The following is a 23898-nucleotide window of genomic DNA, read 5'->3' as shown; positions in this document are numbered from 1 at the left end:
TTTATTCGAGTCGTCTTGTTCAAGAATGACACATTCGACTCACTTTTAAGAGGCATCAGATTTGAGACGACAATCCATCTCGGTCTTGGATGATTTTTAAAACCATGGTTCAAAGCAGTTGTTTTCATAAAGGACTACCATGCACAAATCAACAATTTATGAACGTTGGATGGAATCTCCTCATCTGAATTCGCTTCCATGAGGTTTAAGCGTGGGCCCTATCATCGTTATGGCCAATATAGACACCGATGGACCTCGCTTATCCATAATTTAACGGCCTGTATTTGGTCAATTTTTTCATCCTCGAAAGGGTGATTTGGATACACCCCTGTTTCATTGAATATTTGAGATACCTCGCAAACTGATTTGACCTCTGTCTACTCAAGAAGACTATTTTAAAAGTGACCTAAATGCCATTTTCAACCGCCAGTCAAAACAGTTTTTTTTTTTTTTATCTTGGCTTTTGCCTCAAGGAAAATCCAAATCTTGTTCGTGAGGTTTGAAGGTTGAAGGAGAGAGGATTTTGAAGATGAAAAAGAATAAAACAAATTTACCCTAGAGGTTGAAGATGATTGGAGTTTTGTACAAATTCAGGGTACACCACAAGTTATATATGGAGATACTAGGGTTAATGTTCTCTTTGGGCTAAATTGAACAAGGAGTTTTTCAGAGTTTTCTTCGAAGATTTTGTGTTTTGTTGGGATAGCTAGTGTAATTCTTAGTTTTGTTTATATTTGTTCTTTTATCATATTTTTCTCATTTTCTTTGTTTTTTCTTGTTTGGGAGCTACCTCGGCCTCCTTTGTACTATTCTTCTCTTTTGATATTTATAAAATCTTTGTACTTATCAACAAAAAATAAATAAATCAGGGTACGTCATTAGTTTGAAACCTTGGGTGATCTCATTATTAGTGAAACATGTAGGAGTGTGTCCAAATCACACTGCTAAAAGGTAAAAACAAAGTCACCAAAAAACTCCAACCCAAGGGATGCTCATGTTACTATTTTTCCTTCAACTTAGGAGAACTTCAATTCTCTCTTAGAACATAAAACATATCTCAAAATTCAAAAACATATATATAAAAGATAAAAATAAAAACATTCTGAATTTCCCTTTAAGTCACACAATTATGCCTGGCCTCTCAGATATAAAAGAAGTATGATCCATAGTGAGACTAGGGATCTTATCCAACTTACTAGGGTTCCCCTCGGCTCCAATCAATCTAGCTGGATTTCCAACTGCAGTAGTTTTTGGTGGTACTTCCTTTATCACAACTGAACCTGCCCCAATTTTAGCTCCTTCACCAATTCTTACATTCCCCAAAACACAAGTACCTGCACCTATTAACACCCCATCACCAATCTTAGGGTGTCTATCCCCGGACACTTTACCTGTCCCACCTAATGTCACATTATGCAATATAGATACATTGTTTCCGATCACCGCTGTCTCTCCGATCACAATACCCGTTGCATGATCCATTAATATCCCCCGTCCGATCTTTGCTCCTGGATGAATGTCCACTGCAAAGACCTCGGATACCCTGTTCTGGATCAAGAGCGCTAGCACACGTCGACCTTGTGACCATAACTTATGTGCCACTCTATGTGCTTGGCATGCTAAGAACCCTTTGAAATTAAGCATGCCGTGTATGTAGCTTATGCAAGCTGGGTCTCGCTCTTTCACTGCTTCAAGATCATGTCTTATTGCTCTTCGAATCTCCTGATCCTCGCGAAAAGCGGTGAAGAAGATTTCTAAGAGGACATTACTAGGAAGATTTGAATTGCTCAATTTAGTAGCCAAATTATTAGCTAGGGCGTGTTCTAATGAATCATGTGACAATATCAAATCCAAATAATAATTTGATAAGATTGGCTCTTGCTCCATGTCGATTCGAGCTTCTACTTGCATTTTCGACCATATTTTGTCCTCATCGCTATGCCCATCAAGATTTTCCATGGTTTTTTGGTAATCTTGGGTAACCGAAGAACATGAAAGAAAATCAGAGAAACTGGGTCTAGAGATTTTGACATAATTGTAAAGAGAGTCATCAATTTGGGATCGATCTATTTCAAAAGATAGAGGGTTTTTTGTTATTTCAGTTCTCGAATTGTCGACACAAGTTGCCATTGTTTTCAATGTCTTTCGATTGTACTTGGAGTGAATTGTTTTGGGGAGGATAGATGAATCGATGATCAAAGGAGACATAAAAGGGTGGTGATGAAGAGGGACATGTGGTATGAAAAGAGGTGAGATTGAATATGGGTTATATATAGGTGTGGGAAGGAGAGGGCAGAACTATGAAAGGAACTTTCATGGAAAATGTTATAAAAAAAAAGGTTTTTTGTCTGAGCATGGCTGCTGCTAAGGGTGATGTAGCACTAAAATCTAAAATAGATATGCCAATAAAACTGAAGAATAGAGTATTAGCAATGATGTAAATCATTTTCATGACCAAATTGCCCTAGATGAAAGTGTGGAACTAGACACAGATTATCAGGTTGATTACTAGTAATTGGTTTGGAGCGAGTTTTTCTTCACGTAATCGCCGAAACTCACCATGGAATTTTTTATCCTTATTGATTGGCAAGTGATACGAACCCAACCTCTACACCAAAAATACCAAAATGTTAATGTTATGGAAAGTTAAGCTCTCATCCATCTCTATTGGGTTGTAACGTAATCATAGGGGCAGATTTATAGTGGGGTTCTGTGGGGGCACTTGCCCCCACAAGAGTTTTCAAATTCTATGGATTAATGTGCTATTGTGATAGGTTTTAGTGGTGGATAAAGAAATCTGTCACTATTGCCCCCATAATTATTTTTTTTCACTCTTAGTTGCCCCCACAACTATTTTTTTCACTTTTAATTGTCCTCACAAAATTTTTTCTACTCTTGACTGCCCTCACATGAGCAAAATCCTGGCTCCGCCCCTACATGTAATACAACGTTATGTATTCCAATACCCTATTGTGGCACTCATCTTTCGAGGCCCCTTACCACATGTAGTTTCTTTCCTAGGATTTTGTGTTGGTATTCACTTTGGTATCTCTTTCTAGACCTCAAAAAGTCCTCCAAATTACCCCTCCCATTGTTGTTCTTTGTGTATGCTCTAAGACAATTATTACTTTTTGGGCACTTAGGTAATCCTTTTCCCATGACACTTTTTACAAGGTTTAAATCTGACACGCGATGTTGGCTCTGATACCATACAATCCAATTGATAGACGAGATATTAACACTTTGTTTGGGTAAAAAGAAGTGGAGAAGAGAAACCTATTAAAGAGTAGAGAAGAGAAGAGAAATTTAGTTTATCTCCATCATGTTTGTATTGATAAGAGAGAAATTGGGTCAACTTTGAAAATTTAAAATTTCTTCAAAGAGATCTAGGATTTGAGTTAAAATTATAAAATATTTTAAAAGAATTTCTCTCCAAATCTTCACTTTTGAATAATAATAAAAAAAACTCACTGTTTATTCGCTTCTCTTATCTTCAATTCTTTTCTCTTATCTCTTCTCTTAACCATCCAAACAAGAGAAATGGAAAGAAACTCATTTTTTCCTCTCTTCTCTCCATTCTCTCAATCCTAAAACAACATTAAATGTTAATTTGTGAAAAATTAAATATTTATCTCTTCGGAATGGTAATAGTAAGATCATAAAATGGGCCATTGATGAAGGGTAATATGGTAAATGCAAATTATGTACCTTTGATATTTTTAAATATACTTGATTGATATGTTGGACACATAAATCTTAGGATGAAATCAACGTTTAAGGATATTGGATCATTTATTTGAGTTAAAAAATGTATTTGAGTTTAAAAAGGGAGATATACTAATGGAGGGACCCATTGACATTGAAATTGAATTGTGAAACTTTGACCTGTCCCTGTTCCACTTATGGGGTAATATACTGATACTGGTCAGCAAATTTTGACCACTCACTTATAGCCGACTCAAGGTGACGTTTGAGGTGACGTAATTTTGGTCAACCAAATGAGGTGACGTTTGAGATGAACTCCCCTTGCATGAAACCCATAAAAAATTCTTGTCATCAAAGGAAAAAAAGGGTTAATTGGTAAATTTAATCATCTTTGTGAACGAGAGTAAAATAAAGTAAAAGTGAATCTTGTAGCCAAAGGGGTTGCGAGGGAGAAATGAGAATAGATAGACTATTCAAATGGAATATTCTCTCCAAATTTATTATTTTTTCCACTATCACTCCCTTAATTTCAAAGTGAATAGGACTTATAATGGGATGGATTTTATTTGAAATCTGTGTGATCCAAATTTAGTGAGTTTGATTCTATAAAGTATATTTGAATTAAAATATGATTCAGATATGAGTTGATGTCCCTTGATTTGGGTCAACTATAAATCTATTCTTATATCTATTAAGATTTGAATGATATATTATTTTACAAATTGTATTTTTATATTTTTAATTATTTTTCATCAATCAATAATAATTGAGTGTAGTAGTCAAGACTTCTCTTTAAAATAGAGAGGTTTTAAATTTAAGTTATCGTTTGATCGTATTTTTACAATTTTATTTGAAATAATCATAAACGATTTGACATTATCTGACCCAATTGACGCAAATTAATTAATTTGATCGGATCAAGATATGAATTTAATGAAATTAAAATGGTTCAAATATGATTTTGACTGCTAAGGTCTGAGTCAAATTTGAATCCAAATAAAAAAATTCGGATATGAATATGGACATACTCATATCCGACTGTTTTAAGCCCTAGAAGCGAATGCCCATAGAGTAGGCATTGGCAAACTCTAGTGGTTGATATTCTCCTTGTGAAATGTCTCTTATGTTTAATTGGATTTATTGGACATTAAAAAGGTAGAAAAATAAACAAGAGTTAGGATCCAAATCGATGTCTCATTCCTATAATAAAGGTAAGAGGTGTCTACGTGGCACATTTTTGTTGCAGTTTAAAACACCTAGGGCTCTTAATCCAATCATGAACGCAGTCCAATGTGTTTGAATTCCAATAAAAATGTGTCACTTAGACACCTAACATTGTTATAGAAACAAGACATCGTTCTGGATCATGACTCAATAAGCAAATCTATAAAATGTTAGATTTGAATATAAAAAAATGATCAAATCAATAATTAAGATTCTACCATGAAAAATTATCAAATATAATTAGTAAAACTTGAATCTATCGGTACAGGAGGTCCACCAAAAGATCAAAAAATATATTTAATAATACAGTTGTTTTCAGACTAATAACATACCGATCCATCGGCAAAAGTCCAATAAAATTACTAGACTATCCTCATCCTTAACCTTTTGTCCAAAACCCCTTTATCTAAAATCTCTTCAATATTTAGGTAGAAAACATTGACTTATGTAACAACATTCTATTTGTTTGGCAAAGTCATATGCTAATTTTTATTTATTTATTTTCTCTCTTTCAATAAAGAAAATAAGAATAATATTTAAAATTAAGGAATTAATCAAATCATTTGATAACAGCAAAGCCCAAGGTTGAACATGAAATACATTTTTTTTTTTTTTTTGGTGTGGCGTGGGGGGATTTTTCTAGCATCAACCCATGTTTGAGGCTCTCCATCAACATGACAGTTAGGATATGAGGAAAAACACAGATTTCCTACGAATCAATTTCAATCTTCTAAAGATTAATACACTTTTCCAAGGGATAAATTTTTCTTAGAATCCCTGACATCACAAGGGTCATGTTGATGGAGAACCTCAACCATGATTATCTTATTTATTTATTTTGATATCCTAAAAACATATTTTAATATATAAAAAGTAATATAGTTGTTCTATCTACTTGATCATTTTTTTTTCATTAAATTTATATGTAAAAAAAAAACTCTTATTGTACAAAAAATCTTTCTTAATCAAGCAAAAAATACAAACACTTTATTACTTTTCCTCAAGAAACTAGCCCACGAACAAGCTAGGCATTGCATAGCAAATCCCACTTTAAGAACAATCCTTGGAAATCTTTTATCAGCTTGCTAAAAAATACAAAGAACATCGAGTCACCTCTTGGAGTCTTCTCCTCTCCTTGGAACACCCTTCTGTTCCTTTCATTTCAAAGCCCCCAATACATGGAAAAATGCATGATAGCCCAGAAGTATCTCTTCCAATTAGAGAAAACAGTACGAGTCCACCGAAAAAACAAAGACCAAAGGGAAATACCCATCTGAAAAGCCAAGAAAGTAGGACTAAATACAAGCAGAGAAGGGGCTGCAAGTTTTAATCCAAGATGAATCTCATCCACAGTTTTGCTGCATAAAGTATGGAGGATGAGTGCATCTTTTGGGTTTAGTGTTAAAAAGCTTATTTTCACATATTGAACCAACTTGAGATATTTTATTAAATCTAATGATGTGATATTAACCAACTTAAGATCGCCTAGGTGCTTTTCGTATATTAGTTAAGTTCTAATCAAATGGTATTAGAACACAATGCTTTAAGTTTGAATCCCAAAAGAGGTAACCTGAGGAAAAGCAATATGCAAAAGCCTCCAAAAAGAAGAGTTACTATAGTGAAAACCATGATAAAATCAGCTACCGTGGATGTTGACTGTGAAGCATGATTGTATTGACGACCCCAAGAACAAATGCTTAGCTTTCAGCATTATCATCCCCCTATGTGCTTTAGTGTATTTGTTAGGTTCTTATCAGAACGAATTTGCTACTTTCAGGTTTTCTTTGTGTCAGCAAGCACGCATCCGCCGCACCACTATCACTACCACTATTATTCTTTCAGTAAGCTCTGTGAAAAAATTTCATAGTATTGACCTTTTTCATTATCTATGTATGATTTGTGTTGGGTTCTTATAATGGTTGTTCGAGTCTTCACTCTTATATGTAAGTAATTTTTTTCATAAATCTGAATGACTATTTTTTTTCTCTGAAAATTTACTCTATTAGAGCTTCCAGAGTACAAGAACAAAAGTACAAAATCAATGTATTGGTGTTGCACCAAACTGTGAATTTGAACATAGATTTCATAAAATTGAACGGAGGGGAAAAAGAAAGAACAAAAAATTTGCATATTGCTTAATGGACACGATACAAATTACAAAACTGTCAGAAAGCGAAATAAAAACAGGATGACAAATTTAAACAAGAAAAAGGAGATCACCGTGCTTTCTCCTAAGCTGTGGCAGCATTTCATCAAAGTTTGACTTCTATATCCACCCCTGCTGGGAGATCAAGCTGCATCAACGAATCTATTGTTTGGGCAGTTGGGTATAGAATATCAATGAGACGCTGGTGGGTCCGGATCTCAAAATGGAACCTTGCATCTTTGTGCACGTGTGGGGATTTGAGCACACAATAGATTCTCTTCTTGGTCGGTAGAGGCACAGGGCCCATTGTCTTGGCATTCGTCGTCCTTGCAGCATCCATTATCTGCTTGCATGAGTCCTCTATAAGGGGTACCCAGTACGACCTTAGTTTAATTCTGATCTTCTGCTTTGGTGCCATCTGATAACAAGATTAATATTTCCAGAAAACTAACATGTTAATAACATTAAGAAAAGTCAAATAAATAGGTTTGGATTTTCTAAAAAATTAGGCCAAACTTTGCATGTTTCCTAGTAAGGACTAAGAAAATTTATGAAGAGGACTCAGAAGAACCAGACTATAAAACGAACTAATCAAAATATAGAGAAGGTCGAGATACTTTCAACAGTCCGGTGTTCAAAAAAACACAAATATCAATTGAACACTATTAGCTCAGAGCCTATGTTAATTGAATAATTAGCAAACCCACATCAATAAAGTGGGCAGTCGTGCACCAATTACTAAAAACAGAATGATCATTTTCTCACTAGAAACTGACACAATTATGGGTGAGACAAATTGTTTCCAACATGTAACATACAAGTTGTGTCAGTCTTGGATAAAAATATCTACTTAACTCACTAGCGTGGTACATAGATCAATGCTTGAAACTCAATCTACAGCGTTGAGAATCTCTTTTCAGCAACAGTGTCCTGAGAACCAAGCAGTGTTCTTAAAAAGATAAGAAAGCCTTATACTAAGTTGTTGTCAGCTTCACTTATCAGCTTCAGTCATGTTCTAAGAGCCAACTAGACTAAAGAACACTTTGAGAAGCTCAACTCTGTTGTTTCTAATGGCACGACCAGTTCCTGCTTGTTCAAGGATCCCACAAGACTTCAACCAAAATCTAAACCTTTTCTAGAGGACATCACTGGCTGTGTAGTTTTGTCTTCACCATCAAGATTCCAAAATATGACTACTCTCAGAACCCAACACCACTACTCTCAATTTTCTCTATACCCAACTGTCACCAAGTTCCAGGTCCACCACAAATTGCTTTGGAAGGCCAAGATTTACCTTCAAAGACGGTCACCTATCATTACTAAAACAAAATAGACATATGGGAAGAAACTGTCCTCTACAACCTTTTAGAATCAAATTAGCACACATCATTATAAATTTTTTTTTGTTTTTTTTTACTATGCCACGTCTTTATAGTTGTTGACCATGTGAACCTATGACAACAGGGACACCATAAGTAAACCATGGGTGCCACATGCAATGACTCATTGGCTTTGCTGTAATGAGTTTGTAATCAAAATGCTATTGAGACAGTGCCTTAACATCCAATTATGACACCCAATGGGGCCAAAAGGATCATCCATTCCACATGCAAAGCCTCATGGGTATTGTGACGCAAAATTAGTATGTACTCTACTGGTGAGATTGGGCGCATAGCATTTGCTTGAGGTGTCATAAGGGTACCAAAGCGACTCATGGGATTGACCATGGGCATTATGCCTCATCGGTGTCACAATGGAAAGTGTTCCTCTAGTAGAATCCCGAATAATGCCAAGTGCACCCCGGTGGTGAGTGTAGAATTTCAAGATGTACAAGTTGAAAATTAAAATGAGACTACCAAGGAAAGTCACATGCTAGCATGGACAATTAGAAAACTAGGAGGAGACAATAAATGTGATAGCATCTTGTGAAAGTTTTTTTATTTTCATCTTTTAACATAAATCCTATTTTTCTATTCCACTCTATCTAGGGAAAAATCTTTTGTCAAAATCAGTATCTGCATATGTTTCTTTGCTAACCACTAACCCTTTCTCCGTATCCTCGTCCATGTCGCTTTCAGCCTTCTCTTGCATTTTTAGACCCCTCAGCTTGCACCAAATCATGCCGTCTCATCCGTGTTGTTATTAGTCTTCTTTGTACATGCATAAACCATATTAAATGACTTTCCTTCATTTTATCTACTATTGGGGCTATTCCTAAATATCCTCAAACTATTGGTATTTGACATACGGCAATAGGGTATGATTTTATTGGGTTCAAACATGGATAGGAGAGTACTCGAATTTTGTGTTTATGGGCTGAAAAAACAGGGCTTAGCATTATTTTTTATTTTTTTAGCTAAGTAATTAGATTAAGGTTTGTGGAGGGCAGATTTTTAAAAACATTAGGGAGAGTGAAAAGGGTACAATGAGTTTGGGTTTAAGGTTTTAATGGTTAGAATTAGCAGAGAAAATAAAGAAGATAGGTAGCATTCACAAAGCAACCAATTATGAGTAGAATTGCAAGATGATCTACAAAATGAATCAAATATAACCATTACGAAACTGAACCCATTTCTAATTCATCTACCTACAAGTCAAGCCTACACACACACAAAAACTGGTTGGCAAAAAAAAATTTGTCCAAGTTCTCATATTTCATATATGAGTTTCAGAACATGAACAGATAATAAATAGAAAAATAAAATTAGAGAGCTGCTATTTCCACACCAACTTTTACTAATGCCACGCCAATTCCTATGTAAATCACCTAAGAATTGCACAGTTGGTGTGGGGTTAGTAAAAGTTGGTGTGGCAATAGCAACTCTCTAGAATTAACACTATAAACTATGTTTAAAAAGAAGAAAAAAAAAAAAAAAAACTGAAACCTTGTCAACATCGGCGCCTATAACGATTGGGGAAGAACCCGGAGTTTCAGAAACTCCAACCTGAAAAATCCAACAAAAAAAAAGGCAAAAATTTATTTCCCCTCTTTCGACTCGACCCAAATAAAAAAAATAATGAACTTAAATAAATAAAAAAATCACATTTTTCGAAGAAGGTTGCACGAAATACCAACCTCATAGGTAGCTGAATCAGATTCATCTAAGTTTTCAGGAGGAGCGCCTAGGGTTTCTTCAGATTCAAGAACCTCTGGTGCAGCAAAAATCCTAGATGAATGAGTAGATTTTAGAGTTTGTAGCTTTAAAACATTTGTGGGTAAAGAGAAGAGTGAGACTTTGTGTTTAGAACAGATAGAGGAATGGGAGAGAGGGAGAAGAGTAAAAGATGTAGAGATGGAAGAAATGGCCATTTTAGTTTCAAAGTGAGTTCCCGCCCTTCGCTTGTGGACAACATAACTGTGTTATCTAGTTTCAGGAAATATAGGGAATGTTTGGATGCAAGGTCGAGGATAATCGTGTATGATAGAATCGGAATTACACATTAAAAATTTGCAGGAAAATGTCAATTTTGGGAGTTTGTGAGGAAAATGTTTCCCTAACCAAAAGCCTTTAAAAATAATCTTCTCACCTCGTGGTTTTATTTTCTCGTAATTATCTTCACTCCCAAGTCCCAAAACAAAAAAGAGTTGTTAGAGTGACCTCAAGATTTTACCTCATATCGCACATCCTGACATGAAAGTGCGTAGAAATCATAGATGCTTTTTCACTCGTATCTTGATGAAAAGCATTTATGATTTCTGTGTGAGATGAGGTACAATCTTGAAGTCACTTCAACATTATTCAACGAAAAAAAAGTCTTAAGTTTTTTAGCCACGTTGGAGTGACTCAGGGTTTACTTCATTGCACACTTCTTTTTATGTTGACATGTGCACATATTCATGGATGCTTTTCACTTAGATATGATGAAAACATCTATGATTTGTACACACCTCCAAAGTTAAGAAAATGTGAAATGAGGTAAATCTTTGAGGTCATGTTCTAAATTTTTTTACTAGAAAAAATGCCTTCAATAACTTACTTTCAAGGTGTATTTAATGGATCTTAGCACATGGCCTAATGCACTTGTTAGCAAAACTCCTCAAATATTATTAAAATATCTTTTTTTTGGTAACATTTTTACATTAAATAAAGTGTCATGCTGGAATAACATTGAAATTGACATCGTGTAGGACATTGGTGTGCATAGAACCATAGATGCTTCTCACTTGTATCTCGATGAAAAACATCTGAGGTCTGTACACACACCCACATCAGCAATGTTCCAAATGATGTCCATTTCAATGTTACTTCGGCATTTTCCTTAAATAAATGTGTACATTGAGAAGTTTAGATGTGTGCAAATAGTGCCCCTTATCGAATAAACCATTTATGGTTCCCTTACACTTTCACGCCAAGTCTAGTTTGAACCTATCGAGCCAAATCATTTTTCATATATGCATAGATGATGAAAAACGAATCAGTCCGACTGTTTACCTCATGCACTGACAATGAATGGGGTGGCAATCCAATAGCTATAGGTAAAATGCAATTCAACAAGCAGTGAAAAATTATTTCTACTCAATTCCACCATTTTTTTATTTTTTGATAAGCAAGAAACACTATCTGTTGTCTTCTTTCTTGAAAAGTAGTTTTCAATGTTATATAACATGAACAGACCCTTTTAAACCTAGGCACGACGAACATTTACGAAAACAAAATTGGAAAAGAATAAAGAATTATGCAAGGGAAACAAAGAGAGGCTATGATCAGGGTTGAGCGATTCCCTTTTTTACAAGCATATCGTAAATTTTACACACTTTGTCCTGGTCGACGTTGAAGAAGAGAGGTGCATCAGTTTTCTTGGTGATGTTTCCTTTCAAGATCTCCATTGACATGACCTCCTGCATTTTAAGATATTGAGAAGGGAGCATCTTGGTCTCACAACATAGCCGTTGTTCCTGCCAAATACCCAAATAAATTCACGTCAAAACCTTTAAAATGCAAATATACACATGTAATTGAAACAAAATACGTAAAATAACATCATTATAGCATATTATGATACAGTCTAGCATGAAAATACATGCTTCCCCATCCAACAACACAGCTTCTCAACTCTTTAATTAAGCATTAATACCAGTGGATGGTACCAATCACCAATCGGTCCGGTCCGACCCATGTTGGGATGTCCCAACAACCCAATCCCTTTGTTTTGCTTTGGATAATGTTGATGTAACATTAAAATGTACATTGTGGGGGATATTTCTGACATGGATGTGTGTCAGAACCATAGATGCTTTCATCGAGAAATCACTCATATCTCGATGAAAAGCATCTATGGTTCTGACACATCCATATCAGAAATGTCCACCACAATGTACATTTCAATGTTACTCCAGCAAGATTCTTTTGTTTTTTTAGCTTTCTTCATTTTTATTTTATTTTTTACGATAATTAGAGGTCATATTATCAAAATAAGGGAGGAGATCAAGATAACCAAACCTACTTCACAAGAAGCAGTAGAAAAGATAAAACCCCAAAAGCAAAACAGACCATTCCATGCCTTGCACATTACTAACAAAGTCAAAACTGGGAATAAAGATTTCAAACAAAACACCCTTGAATTCCTCAAATTGGTTGTGTCGAAGGAAATAAAAAAAAAAAAACCAAAGCGTTAACGATAACCGCATTGCTGAGTTCTCCCTGTCTGTCCTTTCAAACGCGCAGCAATTCCTCTCCTTCCAAAGGCCCCAACAAATGACAACGGAGCTAACGACCAAAAATTCTTCTCGTACCAAGAGAAGTTGCAAATTGCCAACTTTTGAAAGGAGCAAAACAGATCTAAGAAAGGCCCACCAAATACCAAAAATAGATGGAAAATGAGACCAAATGGCATGGGATGTATTACAATGAATCAAAAGATGGTTGACCAACTCCCCGCCAACCATGCATATGGCCCAGAAGAGAAAAACTAGAAAAACTACCCAACTTTTGCCAATCATGAAAGAGAAAAACCACCACTCAACCATCTATCTGTAGTGAGGCCAATTTATTAAAAGAAACCATATAATAAAAAAGATCATACTTACAGTTTCAGATAGTAGATCTGAACCAGGAAGTCCAGTGATATCCCAATCATCGCAGGAACTTGCAGAAGCCTCCATCGGAGAATCTTTGACATGGAACTCTAATCCAGACCCCTTTACAACACCCCAAGGGCTGCGTTCAGGTTCTCTTTTTGGCTGGTTTACTTTACCAGTAGGAGCAAACTGAGTGCTGTCCTTTGCTTTACAATTACCTTCGTCAGCTTTTTTCTCTCTCTTCTGTTCATGATATCTGTCAGCCTCGGTTGATGTCCGACAGCCAGCAGCTCGAGCTTCCTACATGATTAATTTAATAGAATTTGAAACTTTCAGGGCTATGACATGGAGTTTTGAGGCAGTCCCACAATGGTCACTGGGTGCCTTATCACATTTTTTTTCATCCGAAGTCAATTTACTAAAGTAGGAAGGGGGCAGAAAACACCCCCTAGAACATGCAAGGGTGAGGGATTAGTGAGACTAACCCACTCAACGATCGGAAAATACATGAGAAACAATAGATGAGAACCAAACAAAATAATAGGCCTTAAGAATGCCTATGAATCAGGCCTTCCAAGTGAAAGACGAGTTCCAAAAATGCACACCCTGAAACTCATCTCTCTGATGTCCACTTATACAAGAGAGCCTTGACCTTCAGAAGCACATTGTCCACCAAGGCTTCCTTGTTGAATACCCAGTGGTTTCCCTCATTCCAAATGGACAAAAAAATAGGAAATCGGAGGATTTCCTGAAGTGAGTTTCATTTCCAGAGAAAATTTTATCTGGCCAAGCGATGAATAAATCGTAAGTAACGTACGGCCTGTCCAAGAGATGCCCAACATAGGAAACAAATTGGTTCATATCCAGCTAGCAAAACGACAATGAATAAGGTGATATGCCTTATCCTAACCCTCTACAAATGGAGCACATGTTAGGGATGTACCAGATCCTACTGGTCAAGTGATTCATGGTGAGAATCTTTCTAGGATGGTGGCTCATAACCTTGGAGAGGGTAGCAGTTTTCCACGTGTCTCACAAGAAAAGGAGGAAAGTCAGATGTGTTGAGATGCCTGTGCCAGGAAAAGATTGAATTTCCTGGAGTGGTTTCACTTCAAAGCCTATGAGTCCAAATTGATTAATGACTGTACCAAGTTAAGTGTTGCTAAAATACCCATAATGAAGGTTCCTTCTCAAACCAGATTCCAAGAGTTGTTGTATGGGTAAGGGATAAGGCAAATGATCAATGGTGGCATCTTTGTGAGAAGGTGTGGCATGTATAAAGAAGGCTATCCAGCTATAATGGAGTGTTCATACACTAATGTAACCTCCCTTCCGAAAAAACAAGAAGCAAAAAAAAGAAAAAAAATCTAACAAGAGCCCCAGATTCTAAGTAGAACAAATGCTTATGAGTCATTGATTGGAAGTGATTTTTGGTGAAGGCTACACTACCTAGGCAAAGCGTTGAGTATGAAATGTTTATTGTTGCCAAACAAGCCAACTCCCTATACAGGTATTCCTGGCAGACTTGAGTATGTTTAAGGTGACAAATTTGTTATTGGACACAAAAAACTACTGTTCAGGTTACATTTAATAGGGCATAGCTATATGTATCATTCCATATGTGGTTAATCTTGAAAAACAAAAGTAATAGGCAATGAATGCTGAAGAGAAAAGACACTATAGAGGTAAAGTGTCAGAAAACCAACATACTTTAAGTTCTTGAATTCTTTTCTGAAGTCTATGTTCCTCAATAACAGTCTTAATCAACTCCTCATGCTCTTCCTTGGGATGGAAACGCATGAAGACTTTGTAGTGCTGATATAATTCCCTTTCTTCAAGAGAGAGATCCTTCTCCAATGGATCAGGGTAAACTAAATTTCTTTCAAATATGAAATCCTTCCTGTGTTTCCTCTCATCAAGCCTGCCAATAAGCTTTAAGCACATTTGAACCATGGATAAACAAAGAAAAGTTGGCCCCCATGAAAAAAATTCATTGTAAAATACTATGAGAAGTACTGAAAACAAAGTTTTTATAATACTAAACAACAACTAAATGGTATTGTATCAAAATGTTATTTTCATTGTTTATAACAATTTTAATTGAACGGAAATAATGGTCTTTACAATAGGAACAGTTGGGTCTGTTCCACTCTCCAAAAAATAACACGGATCAGTTACAGGCCATTCTAGAGTTCAAACATTTGTTATTTACAGTAACAAAGTTTTTTTTTTTGTTTTGAAAAAATGGTATTCAAACATATGTAGCACTGTAATTTTAACATTGTGTTATTTCTGTTATTTTGAATTCAGAACTCAACTTCCAACTTGGCCACATCTTGCCTGGCATTATTCCGCTTTATTGGGTGTTGGGCAGTTGCTGGGTGGTGTGTTATATTGTAATGGGTTGGAAGACTTCATTCAATCATTCCTCAGCATTTGCCTATTGGTGGCATGGGAAAGGGTTCCTTTTGAAAACCCATTATTCAAATTTAATATTTTCCGCCCACCACTGTTATGTGATGCTCGTTGGTTAACATTATAAGGAAAATCATGATAAAGACCTCAACTGTTAGACTGCCATAATAAACCTTATATATAAAGATATTGTTTAATAGTCTTCTTCCAACAACTGCGTCCACCAAAACAAGAATTTTCATGTATTTGTCAAAAAATTGAAGACGCTCCATGGTGAAATGATCTTTTGCTGAACATGCTGCATCATGCTATTATATTAGAACATCTGTATAAGCTTTTAATCTTGCATGTATGTGCACTTGTAAGGTATCAGTTGTAAGGGGTCATATGTTTTTATGCATATTTATGAAAAAACAAAGAAAAGAGCCTACACACCTTTTTAAATAGATATTCAACATTTGCAGTTTGAGTTCATGCTCAGCTTCAGTGTCAGTATCCTTGAACTCCATCTCTGCGAGTGATTTTTCAGCATCGTTATCATATTCAGGATCAAATTCCTGCCTCTTGGGATTATAGTCGCACAGATTGGCCATAGAAGGCATTACGTCCCCAGAAGAGTTAGATTTCTTTCCCCTGATACTCCTATTTACATGAAATTCTGCCAGTAATATATAGCACAAATACCTATCAACAAAATAAAATAATATATAGCAAAAATGAATGAGCAATAGCATTAACTAGTGATTGGATCACAGAAAAAAAAACTAGTGAACTCAAAAGATAGATTTGAAATTTTAGGCGTCACCGCATGCCACATCCAGAATAATTCCCCAAAAGCACTTAAACTCTACCCCATTACTAATTAAGCCTACCAGGCCATACATATTCTGATGATTTTTCTTTGACATCAGTTAACAATGACAAAAATAATTTGAAACTTAGGTAACTGACAACCATGAAACTCTAATAAAACTTGAGGTAACACAGTAGCTCCAAACTTTCCAATGACTGTCAACTCATTGGTTCCTATGGTCTAAACCTCATAAAACATCATTATTTAGACTAGTGTTAGATTATTTTAAGCAACCATGCAAACACGAAGGGATCACACCCAGAGCAAACAATCCCAGTACACATGGCCTACACTTTAAAAATAACACTCCCTCCCTTCTGTGCTATTTGAAATCTAGAACTTCAATATGCCTCCCTCCCTACCTACCTATCTCTCTCTTTCTTTTGGGCTACCAAAAGTGAGATTAGCTGTCAGAAGTTAGTAGGTGGAGTCAGGTTTTGAACCCAGGTCGTAGCTAGTAGATTTCAATGCTTCTCTGTTCCACATGGACCAGGATAATGACAAGTTGAAATCTAATTAAATGAGGAGATGTAATTGGTACGATTTGCTTGTTAGCATGTACAACACAGGTGGACAACAAAAAGACATCAAGGACAAGTACAAAGCTTGGAACCCTTAAGCCACACCAATTTCTAAATAATTGAAAAACAGAAAGTTTCTTATGTTTCAATTTTGTTTTTCATTTTTAACCACAGAATTTGCCAATTTCTATCTATTTTCAATTTACAATGGATAATGGATTACACAGAAATCAAACCTTCCATTTTGATTGAAACAGAATTGTCTTTGATCTGGGCCATCTTTGTTGCCTTCTTAACTGCACTTGCTGATGCAATACTTGTGTTGCTATAACCAGCTCTATTATCTCTATCTGGTATAGAAGACAGAAGTATGTGTTAAATGCATTATTTTTATTCTGTCATGAAATAATTTGGACAGGACCCATTCCTAGTTGAGAATATCCAGTGCCATACCTGCAGTTAACTTAGACAGGGAACGACCAACAAAGGCTTCCTCAATCCTGATCAAGCACATCCAAAAGAATCAGCATGAGAGAAATAATAAACAAATTTAGGGTGGGCGTGGGGGGTGATGTAAAAAATAATAAAATAGCCATACTTGACTCTTGAAGGAGAGAATGGAGATTCTTCCTTCAGAGTGAGCTCCGCAAGCGTAGGAAATCCTGTGGCAACCGACAGAATATAAGAATTGGCAGAATCTCTCTAACATGTAGCCCAGGAATGAGAGAAGAACATTTAGTCAAAAGCAGCAGAACCAAGCAATCAACTAGTCAACCTAGAATTTGAATAATCCTTCTGATGCCTAAAGAGATATTTTCATTTTATAGGTTAAAAAAGTTGACGTACTATTTCATTACCATGTCTTATTTTCTATATCATCAACCAGACAATAACATAATATGGAAAAACTCGTAGTTTAGTCTATAACTAAGCTTAGAAAGCATTTCAGATTGCTGCCAAACCTTGAGATATTGCTCATTGTCATCATCATTACTAATGATAACTTATCCTAACTATTTGGGGTTGGTAACATGAATCCTGTTCTGCGATTAAATTCCAACTTCTGTTAAAGAACTTCTTGTCAGAGTGCAAAAAGATACCGGTATATACGAATAATGTGACGTTTGCTTCTTTTGAAGTACACTAGAAACATGTTATCATGTTGAGAACAGCAACCACTTCAAGAATAAAACTAAAGCAAATGAAAATATTTTTTTTCACTAACGTTTCTTGCCCTCACTGTGTCCCTCAGCCGTTGCAAGAAGCTCCTTTCTAGTCTTTCCAACAACGTGAGACATGTCCTACAATACATATATATTAGAAAATTAATAGCTAAAATCAAAAGTATCGAGCTTAAAGGAAATTGGGATAGATCAAGAAAATGTCATACTGGAAGAGGAAAGCATGGGGAGTTCATGTAGGCAGTGGTGTAATGGTCAATACATTGAGCCTTGCTCTTGGTGCCAACGTGCTCTGCAACAGTTTCCCAGTTCCCTAATCCATATATTTCGACTCCCTGGAAGTAGGGTCATAGTAATTTTATAGGCATAAGTTCTCAAACTCGACAATATATATGCTGCTTAGCAAAAAACATTGTAATCATGTGCAAACTAACAAGGACCTTATACTAGAATAAAGACAGAGAAATACCTCTAGAAGCAGTATCTCTTCATCTGCATTCCAATCAAGAGAAATAAGAGGGAATGATAAATTTTCCTGTTAAACGAAATTCATAGCAAAAAAAAAATTTAGAAAAAAAATGAGAAGGAAATAATCCCAAGGAAATGGAACATAAGGAGATTTTTCATGAAAAACGTTAACTATTCCAACTTCCAAGTGCACCCATAACTCAAATAATTCATCTTATTCGGGCTTTTTATACCATAAACATTACTGGGTAAACACAATTACAAGGGAAGTTACTGGTAAACCAAGAGACTTAATTTACAAAGCAAGTTCTAATGAACACCATTTCATTGCAGATAGACAAGCACCAGTTTATTTTGGAAGCTCTACAGAAAAATGATAGAAGGGTGCTAGCCTGCTAACATCCAGGCAAGATCCTGCAAGAACACTATAAGTAAGCAAGGAATTAAGAGAAGCATTTTATAAGTGGTGTTACTAACCATAACCCTATAAGGGTGATTGCTCTTGTGGGGTGTAACTTCAGCTCCAACAGAAAAGCACTCTAAACACAGGTCAAAATTCAGACACATTACACACTTAATGTGGTTCTTCCCACAAATGACTTTGTTGCAGTAATTGCAGTGGAATAAGGCTCTTTTCCCTTCGCTTTCTCCTCGACCTGACTCAACAAAAACTGGAGTTACTAAAGGACAAGCTTAAAAAAAATATTATAGTATATAAAAACATTCAAATAAAAGGTGAAAATGTGGTATGTGTTAGGATGCCCGTTAGTACATTTTGACACTTGTCCATGTTGATACATGTCAACATGGAAAAGACTCTAAGAGTGCTATCTTTGTCATTTAGGTGGGATAGTGATACAAATTAGTACATGCACAGAGTGGGACTTGCCACAGCATGTATGAGGTCACCAGATGACAGAAAAAAAATCATAGGCCAAAAATTGTCTTAATTGGATGATCAAAGTCATTGAACTTTTTCATGGATCACTTGCCACATCCTTTCTAATAGTCATTTTTGGTTGTGTATGGTATACATCCCACACCAAACACTTCTCCCCTATCCTATTGTGTTCCCATTGGCATGGGTTCACCATTCAAATATATATTTCTAGGAGGTTCAAAGCAAACCTGTGCTTGCAGGTTGCAAATCCTCTCCACTTGAAGAAGCCCTTTTTCTCCTTGATCTACAAACAAACAACAGTCCAGTGAGTTACAATCTGATGAAGCGTGGAGAAAATTAAAAGAAGTAATGGCACTAAGATGTGAATTTTATAGGGAATCCATTGATGTGAAGCACACTTTAGGCTAGAAATATGTGTCTTGAAGTTCCTGAATCTGTAGTGACAGTTACTAGTTGGTGGCACTTCTTCTATTTTGTGGGAAGAGCAGGACTATTTTCAGAGGAAAAAAAAACTCAAGGCTCTAATAGAAAGTTTATAGTGGAATAGAATAGGCATTGACATGATAGAACACAACATAGCAGCCATTTATAAAATTGAGAAGTGGATCCTCCATCTCCAGATGATAAGTGTAGAAGGGTGCCTTTGAAAGCAAATTATCAAATGATTGCTACTAGGGAGTAGATCAGATGGAAACAAAAAAACTCAAGGTGATTGAAGGATGGGGACAAGAAGACTAATTTCTTTCATCAGATCGCAAGTACAAGAAGAGATAGTTTTTATTGTTGTTTTGCTACTGCTAGTTTTTATCTTTTTATTTTTTTATTTTTTTGGGTTCTTGCCCCTTGTATTTTGGAGGGTGGCTTCCTTGTCCACTTTCTCCTTTTTCTCTCTATTTGAATATATTGCTTTTGTCTATCAAAAAAATACGAGAATGGATGAAAACAGGTTACGAGATTATATGTAGACAGCGATTTGGTTTTATGCAAGGCAATAGTCCTATGGTTCTCAACTTGATGGGTTGTAGATTGATAGAAACAATATAGAAGTAAGCCTCAGGTTGGGAAGTTCCATAGATGAAGTGGAATGTTTTACGTACTTACATGAGTATTTTATATTTTTTTCTGTTTTGTTTTTCATATTTGGGCGACCATCTTGGCCTCCCCTCTTTCCTTTTTCAATAAAATATTGATCTTTATCTATCAACGAAAAAAGTTTCATAGGAGAAAAGCAAGTTCTAAAGGAAATTGAGGAAGTGGAGAGTGACAACTAACAAGGCCCTTAGCCCTTACATCTTCTCTTTATTACCTTGATTCACAATGGAAGAGGTGAAGTGATTGGTGATTTCGAACCTATTAACTATGTGGGTTGTGTATATAAAATCATTGTAAATATCCTCAACTTTTCACTTCATGAAGCATAGAGCCCTGTGCTTCCCCCTTCGCAAGGAATGTCTTGAAAAATGAAGTAGACTCTTAATATTATTCTTCTTTACAATGTGCAAGATTGATATGGACAAAGCAATTGATCATGTCAATTGCAACTTTCTAGATTTTCATTTTGGGTGGATGAGGCTTCGAGCTAAAAGGACAAAGTGGATTAGAATGTGCAATTCTAGACCTTCCTTCTCTATTTTGATCAATGAATCTCCGGCAAGATATTTCAAGTGATAGAGATGTTTGAAAAAAGAGATCACTCATTGCCCTTTCTTTCACCATGGTAATGGAGGCCCTGAGTAAGATGGCAAGGGGGGAACCAATACGTGGTGTGATAAAAGGCTTCAACATGGGGAGGGAAGGCTTTGTTGTTAGCCATCTCCAATTTACGGATGTTGTCTATTTTTTCATCAAGTCATGTCATTATCAACTGAGATTTTTGGGATGTGCATTGTGGTGCTTTGAAGCAGTGTCGGGATTGCATTTTCTTTTCTAAGAGTATGGTACTAAGGGTGTGGAATGTGGGAGACATTAGAAACAAAATATGCACATAACTAAAAAGTCATTCATCCATCAATGCCTCAAGTCTCAACCTCCTGATGTGTGCCATGACTGGATATATAACCCATCAATATGCACATGTGAGATGTTGACAATCATGCATGCATACATTCCTCGTCCTAGAACATTCCTCGTCTTCACACATCACACCCCCATCTCGATGGCAAAACTACAAATCTATATTGATCCATGACATGCAACATGTTTCTCTCTAATTACTTCAAACAATGTAATATTATAAATACCAATAAAACTCAACAATGAATACAAGCAAGAATAATACTTGGTCCCCTACTCCTTCCTAACTCAATCAACCACTTCATGACAAGGTTTTAAAGCTCGTTTTGATGTCTTGTCTCGTCCATGAAAGAGACCGAGTTGTCTTGGATGAGATTTTTACAAATGCCTTAGAATCAGAAGCAACCACGTCTTTAAGATGACTTGTCAACTCGTCTCATAGGTGGACAATACCAAGACAACTCGGACGAGATTTAAAACCATGCTTCATCATCATCACAAGTCAAACTTAGGAGAATGGTTCATCTAGAATTATCTCAAGGCAAAAATCCATAATTGTCGCAACGGGCACATCTCTTTCTTGGGCATAAATCAAAAAATGCAACTTTTGATAACCAATTTCTATATGCATGCAAAAGTAAATACAGAACCATCTATAAATTCATGTGTACAAAGCAGAACTAATTGGAAAAAATAAAATCAGAAAATGCAATAAATCAGAAGATCAATCCGAAAACATGACTATGTTACCAATTCGATCCATCTGAACAAATTATCCACACTACATCAGTTCCCAAACACACTCAAAGAACAACAGTTCAAATCAGCATCAAAACAAGATTCCTTCCAGAAAAACTAAAGCTTGCTCATATTGAGTTGAGTTCTATGAAGGCACTCATCCGATTCGGATCGAACTGCTCAAACCGGACTCGGAAGGTAAACCGATCCGATCTTAAGACCATTGTTCTTCATTATAACTCTGTAACTAATCATCAAAACAGTAAATTTCGAACCTAAACTCCATCTAAAACTAAATTTCTATGAAGTTGAAGAGTAAAGAATTAGGGGAAAATAAAAAAAAAAAGCCGGAAACAATCCTAGGGAAGATTAGGGACCTTTGGCTTGGATCCTCGTCCGCAGAATTGGAAACACGGCCATAACGCCCCATCAATCTTTGAAGTTGAGATAACTCTCAAAAATTCATGAGCAACGAAAACCATATATGTGATAATCTGCGTTGAAGTTTGAATTTGATGATATTGTTATTGAACACGAATTTTTTTTTTTTTTTTTTTTTTTTCAATTTTCGATTTTTTTCGCTGTTTTTGACGGGTATGAGTGAGTTAGTTTTGCGGAGATTGGGCTACGGGAAAATTATTTGGAGGACCCTGATTGAGGAACTTCTATCTAAATAGTCCTTGAATTTTGGGCGTGAAAGTGTATGGCAACCATTAATGGTGTCATGGTTCCTACCTACTTTCACATGAAATACGTGTGATATGAGATCCAATCTTTTTAGATATGTCCTAGTATTATGGGAATGAGTTCGGAGGCCGTAAAGAGAGTCGAACATTTTTCAAAATAAGGTTTTGAAGTTTCGGAATGAATAGGTTTTTTGTGAGGATGATCTCTACGGTGATATCACCAAATATCAATTCATTCCGAAACTTCTAACCTTAATTTACAAGTTGAAGAATCGTGAACCATCCTATTATTGTAAATCACATTTGGTAAGGTTAGAAGTTTCAAAATAGACTGATTTTTGGTGAGGACAATCTCCTCATGATAGAGATTATCCACACAAAAAATTGGCCCATTCCGAAACTTTTAACCCACATATTGAAAAAATATTTTGCACAATGTTTAGCTCTCTTAAAGGTCTCTGAACGCCATTTTATATTAAATGATGCAACAATTATAAAATTTATTTATTTATTTAAAATATTTACTTAATATTCATTTAAATTAATTACAATAGCAGGAGCACATGCAACTTGTATTTAGTCATGTCAATGGGTCGGCTCCGAAGGTTTTTAGAATCGGAACAATCATATGTTTTTCAATTCCAGTTGTTGTTGCTTTGGATCTTGAAATTAGTGGAACCGAAACAGCCAAAAACCTCTGGTACCCATTGGTTTTGATTCTTAATAAATAGTTAAGATCAAAAAAAATAAAAATAAAATTCTAATAGAATTCTAGTTGGTTTATATATATGTGTGTGTAGTTTAAAAAAAAAAATCCTTTCCAAAAAATAAAACCTTCTATAGAAAAACATTAATAGTAAAATTATAAATGTTTTATCAAATATATAAGTTATCTTTAAAAAAAAAAAAAAATACTAAAGTCAATCTTTTTTATTATTAATAAATTTATGGGAGAAATAGACACTTGAATTAGAATACATAGTTTATATGAAAACATGAAAAAAAAAATTATGTAATATCGATTAACC

The 23898-nt window shown here is 35.6% G+C and overlaps 2 protein-coding genes and 1 pseudogene across 4 annotated transcripts; all 3 read right to left on the bottom strand.

Moving 5' to 3' along the window:
- Positions 1–959: 959 nt before the first annotated feature.
- Positions 960–2293, bottom strand: LOC147390095 (serine acetyltransferase 1, chloroplastic pseudogene; annotated as a pseudogene).
- A 3593-nt stretch (positions 2294–5886) lies between these two features.
- On the bottom strand, positions 5887–10571 carry LOC147390094 (Ribosomal protein S10p/S20e family protein). Of its 2 annotated transcripts, XM_086457550.1 has the most exons (4): positions 10152–10571; positions 9961–10020; positions 7150–7493; positions 5887–6202 (listed from the first exon to the last, which is right to left on the bottom strand). In XM_086457550.1, the coding sequence occupies exons 1-3, from the start codon at positions 10383–10385 to the stop codon at positions 7182–7184; spliced, it is 606 nt and encodes a 201-aa protein (XP_086313676.1). In that variant the 5' UTR covers positions 10386–10571; the 3' UTR covers positions 5887–6202; positions 7150–7181. The 2 variants fall into 2 exon arrangements, with proteins under 2 accessions (XP_086313676.1, XP_086313675.1); XM_086457549.1 differs by lacking the exon at positions 5887–6202 and having other exon boundaries at positions 7039–7493; positions 10152–10568.
- Positions 10572–11575: 1004 nt separating this feature from the next.
- On the bottom strand, positions 11576–22755 carry LOC147390093 (transcriptional adapter ADA2-like). 2 transcript variants are annotated; one of them, XM_086457546.1, is made up of 13 exons: positions 22562–22755; positions 19661–19716; positions 19010–19188; positions 18534–18599; positions 18274–18399; positions 18109–18184; positions 17482–17545; positions 17337–17383; positions 17120–17233; positions 15945–16167; positions 14805–15015; positions 13104–13394; positions 11576–11972 (listed from the first exon to the last, which is right to left on the bottom strand). In XM_086457546.1, the coding sequence occupies exons 1-13, from the start codon at positions 22612–22614 to the stop codon at positions 11781–11783; spliced, it is 1698 nt and encodes a 565-aa protein (XP_086313672.1). In that variant the 5' UTR covers positions 22615–22755; the 3' UTR covers positions 11576–11780. The 2 variants fall into 2 exon arrangements, with proteins under 2 accessions (XP_086313672.1, XP_086313674.1); XM_086457548.1 differs by having other exon boundaries at positions 18124–18184.
- Between the last annotated feature and the right edge of the window lie 1143 nt (positions 22756–23898).

The sequence above is a fragment of the Akebia trifoliata genome, chromosome 11 (assembly GCF_017979445.1).
Source record: "Akebia trifoliata isolate Shusen 1 chromosome 11, ASM1797944v1, whole genome shotgun sequence".
Lineage (NCBI taxonomy): Eukaryota > Viridiplantae > Streptophyta > Magnoliopsida > Ranunculales > Lardizabalaceae > Akebia > Akebia trifoliata.
Note: the sequence above shows the minus strand (reverse complement) of the source record. Positions and strands in the feature narration are given on the sequence as shown.

Coding starts and splice junctions, on each gene's coding strand:
- LOC147390094 (XM_086457550.1), bottom strand. CDS start 10,385: ATGGCCATTTCTTCCATCTCTACATCTTTTACTCTTCTCCCTCTCTCC. Junction 10,021..10,151: donor CTGATTCAGCTACCTATGAG/GTTGGTATTTCG, acceptor TGGATTTTTCAG/GTTGGAGTTTCTGAAACTCC. Junction 7,494..9,960: donor TAGGCGCCGATGTTGACAAG/GTTTCAGTTTTT, acceptor TCTTGTTATCAG/ATGGCACCAAAGCAGAAGAT.
- LOC147390093 (XM_086457546.1), bottom strand. CDS start 22,614: ATGGGGCGTTATGGCCGTGTTTCCAATTCTGCGGACGAGGATCCAAGC. Junction 17,546..18,108: donor ACACAGTGAGGGCAAGAAAC/GTTAGTGAAAAA, acceptor CGGTTGCCACAG/GATTTCCTACGCTTGCGGAG. Junction 13,395..14,804: donor AAAGAATTCAAGAACTTAAA/GTATGTTGGTTT, acceptor TTAATCATGTAG/GAAGCTCGAGCTGCTGGCTG.